The sequence below is a fragment of the Vitis vinifera genome, chromosome 7 (genome assembly GCF_030704535.1).
Source record: "Vitis vinifera cultivar Pinot Noir 40024 chromosome 7, ASM3070453v1".
Taxonomy (NCBI): Eukaryota; Viridiplantae; Streptophyta; class Magnoliopsida; order Vitales; family Vitaceae; genus Vitis; species Vitis vinifera.
The window spans coordinates 4,765,093-4,773,576 of NC_081811.1; the positions used below are offsets into that span (position 1 = coordinate 4,765,093).

The 8,484-nt window shown below is 33.2% G+C and overlaps 1 protein-coding gene across 1 annotated transcript; it reads right to left on the reverse strand.

Annotated features, from left to right (window-relative positions):
* Positions 1 to 4,506: 4,506 nt before the first annotated feature.
* Positions 4,507 to 5,548, reverse strand: LOC100260647 (R2R3 transcription factor MYB108-like protein 2). Its single transcript, NM_001280988.1, is given in 6 exon segments — positions 4,507 to 4,653; positions 4,656 to 4,664; positions 4,667 to 4,708; positions 4,711 to 5,083; positions 5,172 to 5,301; positions 5,398 to 5,548. Coding segments are annotated over 6 exon segments (852 nt in total).
* Positions 5,549 to 8,484: the final 2,936 nt, after the last annotated feature.

An 8,484-nucleotide genomic window follows, 5' to 3' on the forward strand; every position in this document is an offset into this window, starting at 1 on the left:
ATCCATAGAGTTTAGGTTTTTATTAAGAGGTAGAGGTGGTGCCATCAAGTGCGCCACATTTATCTTTGAATAACAAATTTGATTATTCCTTTCTTAGTTGTTATGTGAGCACTTGAAGAAGCTTGTTTTGAATGGTTTAGGCTTAATTTGGATCTTAATTTGATTTAATTTTGAATATTGCCTTGAATTAGGTTATATCTTGACTTGTGCCTTTGTGTGATTTATACCTTAATTTGATTTGAACCTTGACATGACTACCTCGGAGTAACGGGGGCCTTGGTGTCACTTGAACATTGGCATAACCTAAGCCTTAATGTGGCTTAAACTTTAGATAAACTTTAACATGACTTAAACTTTGGATTGACTTGAACAACATCAAGTGAGTACTTAAGCAATTTGATCTCATATCAAAAATATTTTTTCAAGATTTCAATCTTAAAGCTCGAGGGTGTAAAGAAGTTAAAAATTTGTTAAAGTTTTCTTTAAACATTTAAACAAGTTTTGGATCTTTCTCAAAATTCTTATTTTTTGACTTATCTTGAGAGCCTTGAAATTAACCCTATTTATAAGAATTAGAAATACCATATTTGAATAGTTTTCTAATTCCTCACAAATATCATTCCTTAAGTAAATTTAATATTTAGAGATATTTTTTAGACATATTTAGATGGTCTTAAACCTTTGAAATATTATTATTTAATTAAAAATAATATTTAAGAAAATGTGGAAGACTATATTTGGTCCTTAATTTATTTCTTAATAAGACATGATAAATTATAAAACATAATATTTGAAAGTTGTATTTAAACATTTTTAAAGATTATATCTAACCTTGAAATTTGAAATCATGTGGATGTTTAAGAATCTCATCAACTTTTATAATCAAACAGTTGTACTCAAAAGAAAAGCATGTCCCCTTCGGGCCATGGCTTGGGTCTAAGATCTTTAAAGCTAAAACCCTTATTGGGCCCATAGGAAAGCTTGGTTGTGCTTGGGCTTCAATGTGTAGGGTGTATTAGAATTTGATTATGGAGGAGTATGCACATAACTCCAACTCCTTACTAAGCCCATCAATTAATTTGATCATTTTATTCAAATATTTTCCCTTATTTTCTTAAGAAACTAAGACAAGAATTTGTAATTTAGACCATATCACAAATATACAAGAAGTTTAGGGCTTATTTAAGATAGGTTTTTAACTATTCTTACATTTCATGTTAGAGGTATTATTATTTATTTTCCTAAAAATGGAAAACAAAGAGTGCATCCAAACAACCCCTACTTTTTTATTTTTTATTTATTTTAAGATGAAACTAAAGATAAAATTTGAAACAAAAAACCTTATAAATGAAAAATAAAGTTCGTACTAATTTTTTATTATAGGATCTTAGAATTATTTATAACCAGTTAATTCAGGAGTGTGAAAAACCTCTTATTTGATGATTAATCCTTCTTACAAGCAATAATTATCACGATCAAATATATTAAGGTTATATCTATTCTTAAAAAGCAATAAGAATAGAAAATCAATAATTCTCTTATATTTGATTCTATTATAAAATAAAAAATTAAATTAAATCAAATATAATTAAAATTAAATTAAAAATTTATGTATTTTCAAATTATTTAATCATAATATAAAATATATAAAATAAATTAAACGAATTTGAAATAACCCACAAAAATTATTTATTGACTTCTAATTTATTTTTTATTTTTCTTCTACCTTGTTTTTTTTCTCAAATTATTTGAAACCAAACTTAAATTACTAAGAACATAATTTTTTTATACTACTAATGTTTGTGCTTACTTGTCATTTGTTACATCCTAATTATGTCTTCCTTTATATCTTAACTATACTTCAATCCAAGGATAAAAATTAAAAATTAAAAAATGAATAATATAGGTAATCCAATTTGGCAAATATATTAAAAATATTAAAAATATAAAAAATATCATATATATATATTGAGAAAAAAAAAAGCCTATTGATGAGATTAAAAAAAAATCAAAATTCATAATAAAAAAGAATTATTACACCGAAACAAAAAATATATCGTGAAACATGAGGAAAATTTCTGAAAACTTCAGTCACTTTCTAACCTGATGATTCATGAAAGCCGAAATTTCGATCCCATTTTTGGGGTGAAAGGCATATTTTCAATCCTTGTACTTTATTGAGACTCATCTATTAAACAACCATGTACTTGTGTGGTTGCAAAGGACAATATGAGTCTAGAAAGAAAGGAGGCATAGGAGGAATCTGGTAAGCAGCTTATTTTTTGTCAGATCCCACGTTTGTCCAAACAAACTGAGGTCAATCATTTTGGGTGTAATGATGTGAGAAGTTGTCACGCCAACGTAAGCCATTATTATAACTTTAAGTTCAAAAGAAAAAGTCCTCCAAACCTTACCAAATGATTCCACTTACCTGTTTACTAATTGGCAATTAATTCTAAGGGCTTGACTTGGTGGTGTACCATTTAAATTAATAAATTAATTTTCAGAATTTTCATGCCCTCTCAATTTGAACCCATGAAATTTTGGTCTTACAATCATTTTATTTTGTTATGTAACTCATAAATTTCAACCTCTAAGAGAACATCACTCTCCTACCCATGGAAGATTTAAGTCAAATCTCCAAAATTAAATAAATGTGGAAAGAGATGGTTTGGGAGAGATTCAATAATTAGTGCTACGTACCCAAAAAGAAAGTTGAGAAGTTATGTTTGGTGGTGATATTTTCATGTTTGTTTTACTATAAAAAAAATTAAAAATTAAAATAAGTTAAAAGAAATATATAAAAATATTTTATTAATTGTAAATTTATTTTTTATTTTCCTTCATTTTTCTTTCTATCTAATTTTTTTCCCTAGACTTTTCCTCTGATTTTCTAAGAATCAAATAAAATCAAAATGCCAAAATAAAAATAAAAAATAAATTTAAATTTAATTAATTTTTAATAAACATATATTTTTTAAATCTATATTTTCTTTTATATAAAAATAAAAAATTATGAAAAATACATAACTTTAACCAAATCTATATAATTAAATTTTTAAATAAATATTTTTCATATGAATGCAATGGAATCCAATAACCTACCAAGAATATATTAAAGACAAAGAGAGAAATTAATATTCTTCTCATATTTTCAAAGCTTTGTAACATTTTTAAAATGGAGTAAAAATAATCTATATTGCCATTAATAACAATGAATCCATTTGCCTCTTCTTCTTCCTCATTCTATATATACAATGAACTTTTTTTAATTATATAAATATATTTTTAAAACCACAACAACGACATCAATAAACTAGAAAAATAAACAATATTTAAATGAAAACAACATCATTATAATAATCAGTAGATAAGCCTCACTCGTATTATATTGCTTTTATAGGATCGGGGTGTGCATGAAAAAATATCATTAACTTGTACCATTTGTACTCAATTACTTATAAATTAATCTAATTATATAGAGGGGGTGTCCAATAAACCTTTGTCATTCATATGGAATTAATAATTAGTTAAAAAACTGCAGAATGGTTGTCAAAAGAGAAAACAACAGGAAAGCAGACTTTTTCAAGAAGAGGTTGGTGTTTCAAGGGTTGCGGCAGTGAGTGCTTCTGTTAAGGAAGCCCCCATCTAAACTGTTGACTTCATCAAGCTCCTGCTGCCCACCATGCATGAATCTAAGGGCCGAATCCCTTGGATTTTTTTCCTCCAGACTCCACATTTTTCTCTTCTTTTACGGCTTCATCACGTTCACATCCTGTACACATCTTTATTTGTTTTTATACCACGTGCTGAATTGAGAACAACAAAAAAAAAAAACAAAGGTTGGGACCTTGTTTGGTTTGGAAATTAACTTTGAAAGAATCCACCCACGCACACAAGTATTCAAAGCCTATTTTGGGATTCTTAATGTCATCTCTAACAATCCTTCTTTTTTTTTTTCTTTTTGGGTCTTTTTGTTGGAGTTGAATTAAATAGAGCAAGAAACATAATTACAATATAAATTTCAAATTAAACAGTCGGCCGAAAACCCAATAGTGGTCGGAATCATATGCTGAGATCCATGCAATCATAAGAATGAGATTTTGTATTGATACTTTCCCTATTGGATAGGTGATCATGGGATTATGATTTTTTTTTTTCTCTCTGGGGAAAAGCATTAAAAATAGTAACATTCTGCAGCTAAGAAAAAAATATATGAAAGGATGTTATTAAAGAATTTCAATATCAACCCAAAAAAGGACAATTACAGGAGCTTAAAGAAACAAAGGGAAGTGGTGAATTGAAAAGTAGCCTATTGTCTTCTCTCTTTTATGTACTTCATTTTTAGTGGTTAAAATTTTCTATCGTTCCTTTTTTGTGATGATATTGGATTCTTTGTTTGTTGAAAATTGAAATCTCTGATCTGATTCTGTGTAAAATCATCAAACATGGAGGGATAATGAGGTTCACAGTGTCTCCACGTGTTAGGCAAGCGTATGCATTTTCCTAGAAGTCGTCAAAGAACTGTTGCTTTAAGAACCAAATATCCTCATCATTCAGCAAATTCTCCAGTGAGTCCCCACCTCCCAACGACCACCCATTGCTCTGCTCAAGCCCCTCAAATTCCAAGCACCCAGATGATGTATCCGCTTGTTCTGGGTATGAAATGACCCCGTTTTGCTGACTGTCCGAGCAGTGCCCGCCAGAGAAATCGTAGTAGTCTGTCATGTCTGATACCGGCGACACCTGGGTCTCCGACCCCTCTGAGGGCCCCCCGGAGAACTCTGGCCGGAGACCTGGGTCTGAGTACCCCAACCCAAACTCGCCGTTTCTGGGCATGTCCAGAATTTGACTTGACATATGGTGACCGTAGGTGGCGGGGGCGGTGGGGGTGGAATCGCCTCCGGCAGCTTTGATTCGCTCGACCAAGCGTGGCATCCACACATAGCGCATGGTGTCTCTGAATTGCTTGCTGTTAACATCGCATTTGAGCTGCTTTGCCTGCTTTTGAACCCTTGTTCTCCAGTAGTTTTTGATCTCATTGTCTGTCCTCCCAGGCAGGTGTTGGGCTATTTTGGACCACCTTCATTGAATAATCATCTAATATCAGATTAAATCAATCAAACTAAATCAATCAGAAGGAAAAACAATGATCACCCACTAACAAATACCTGTTTCCATAGCGTGAATGGAGCTCGAGGATAAGCAGCTGTTCTTGCAGCGTAATGTTTCCGCGCTTGACATTAGGTCGCAAGTAGTTCAACCATCTCAGCCTGCAACTCTTCCCAGTTCTCTTCAAACCTGAAAAACCCGATTACAGTCAGAAAATTGGAAACTGCGCATCTTTGTTGATCGATAAACTAAGAGAAGAACATCAAACATGGTTGGCGTAGCCACCTGCGCAGCGAGCTAGGGAGTTCCAGCGGCCTTCGCCGTGGATGGTAATGTAATTGTTGAGCAGCGTGTCCTCTTCAGCCGTCCATGGACCTTTCCTCAGGTCCATGTTCATCTCTTCTTCTGAGTCACAACCTCTCTCGCTCACCACCATTTTCAGACACCAAACACAAGATTTGGATTTGGATTAGAGGATAGAGGATAGAGGAAAATGGCCTTATTTTGGAATGGTACAAACAAGGGATTTATATAGCACAAGAGAGGAAAAGAGATTGGGTTATATAGCAAAGAAAAGGTAGTGGTTTTGTGATTTGACTCGGCCCCGAGTGAATTGAATATTATATACATATACACTTATGTAATGAGCTTATGACACTAAGATTCTTTTTAATTTCATTAATTCCGAGTTTTAGAGTCCAAGGTTTGACGAATTGACCTTTCGCTATCTCACCCCACACTCCCATATCACATGCTTCTACAAATCGTGTGTACGCATTTAGATCTGTCGACGGAAGGTCTTCTTTCCAACGAGTAGCCCATATACTTTTTCTATTTTTTATAATCATGTCTCAACTTTGAAGGTCTTACCATGGATTTGTAGCATGTGAAGATGGTGAGGACGAGGCTTCACTGAAGAATATAAAATTGTGACCGACCTCTGATCAAGAAGCACTTTTGTGCGCCATTGGGAGTCTGTGACCACTTTTGTGAATACTTAAATGTAATTGGAATGGGACCAATGGAGAAAAGGTTTTGAAGTCTCCAATTTTGTCTAGTGTTATGGTTCTTTGAGCTAATTATGTTGTGAGGACTAATGCGTTTCTTTTCGGCTTTTAGTTTGATTTTTTGAGGTCATCTCGCTATGCGAGGATTGTAGATTATGTGTGTGATCAATGCGGTGAACTGCAGGGAAATGGCCGCCATTGGGAAAGGAATTTGGGAGGAAAACGCATAAAAGATCCACTTGGACAGATAATGTGTTTCTGTGGTGGTGGGTCTTGATTCTTTTCAGTGACACTGACAGAATGGGCCTTCTGATTATTAAGAAGTACTCCTTCTGTTTTTGTTAATTTTTTGCATTGAAAGCGTTTTTCGTTCATGATTTCAATGCCCCAGTTGGCCTCATATATCCTCTTCACATTAACAAAAGTCGATCTTGAGTTGCCATGGTGGGCGAGAAAAGAAAAAAAAAAATTGGTCCACGCAGGGGCTGCGACATACTATTGGTGCGCCATTGTACGATTTCATCCTTTTTCCTAGAAACCAAACACAACCCATGTTTGTCTTTTCAAACTAAATACCAGAAGCATTTAGAAGGAAAAGAAAGAGAGGTAGAAAAAGAAAAAGCCATGATCATTCATTAGTAAAGCAGAAGCTTCGGAGTAACTTTGTAATGCATAGTCAAATGAAGTCACTGAAGGAATCATTCTTTAGAAAAGTCCATTTCTCCCCGAAGGGGAGACTAGAACGAAGAAAGGCCAACAGCACAATCGTATGATCTCTTCGCTTCTGACACGTAGCCCACCTCTGAACCTTTGGATTTTTTTCTCCAAATCCTAAAATCCTACTTTCCAAAAGAAATTCTCTCAAATGTGTTTTTGACCAACAAAGAAACCCATACTTTGATTTCTGTTTTGTTGTTGGTTTGAACTTTAAATTGCTTGATGATGAAGTTCAATATCTCCACCATTCTCCGCTACTTATTTACTGCATTTATGCTGCCAGTAAGTGAAATGAGGGATAATCGTCAAAGTTATTCCAAAACAGTACTGGAATTCGATCTACTGAGGTCATCGGTGATGAACTAAGCAGATGAATTAAAAAGGGAAAGAAAGAAAATTAAAGACTAATAGATGTGTAGGAATCCCAGGGCTTAGAATAAATCCACGACAGTGACTTGGCCTAGTGGGTTAGTGCTTCGGTACACACCAGTTTTGGTCAAAAGGGTGCGTAAATTTTCCGGGTCCATGGCATTCGGATTCCCATGGACGGTGTGTTTGGATTGAGAGTAAGTCTGAGCTCCATGGTCGAGCACTAAAACACCCGTCACATGTTTCGTCCTACCATATATTTTATAAGAGTTGCGCGTTGTAATTGGCGGGTTAGGGAAGATTTCCACACGGAGTACAAACTGAGACTAAAAAAATGGAGGAGAATGTCTGCATTTTGTATTCTATTGTGTAGTTTTTCAAATCTTTTATTGGTGTTGAAAGTGCTACTTTTGTTCAAAGTATTGTTTGATTTATATGTTCTAAGCTTTCTAAAGTATGTGAAACGTCTTTGACCCAAACTTTTTAGTGCCAAGCTGGCTTCTTATCTGCACTGCCTTTGACCACTGGAATGATTTGTCTTCTGTAATTTTAAGACCATACACTTCTAGCCCATAACCAGTTTGTGTACACGACAAGAAATCGCTTCTTTTGCCAATTTCTCCTTTCTATAATAGAAGGAATATGGAATGGATCATCCTTCTAAATTATCAATTCATTTTGTTAATTGGTAATCGGTGTTTTTTATTTCATGTTAGCACCTGCTGAAAATGATTTCGAGTACAACATTTTTAATAATTTCTTTTTAAGAATTGTCTAAGAAATGGTTATTTATGTTAGAATATACTTCTAATATTTTTAAATTCACTTTAAAAAACATCTAGTTCTATTAAAATATTTTCAAACAATCTTAATTTTTGAGTTATTAAATCCAAAGAATAAATAGTAGATACAATTAGCCCGTGAACAGTCAATCAACACACTGTAAAAATTGGATAGGTTCAATCTAAGGGCTACTAAATGAATCAAGTTGTGATAAAGGATTAAAACGATCAGACCAATTATTAATAAAGTTTCTTATGATTAAGGACTCCCAAACCTATATCAAAAGAGGAAGCAAAACGTTGATAAATAACCAACCTCTTAATTCATAGAATAAATAAGGAAGATATAAGTTTGCTACGAATGACCCAATATTTTATCCCCTCAAAATCACTTAAAAAAAAACCTATGGTTCATGGTTTAAGAAGAAGTTTGTAATTTAAAAGCTCCTTACCATAGAGTAAATAATGAGTGGATTTTCCCAAAAATCTATCCATCT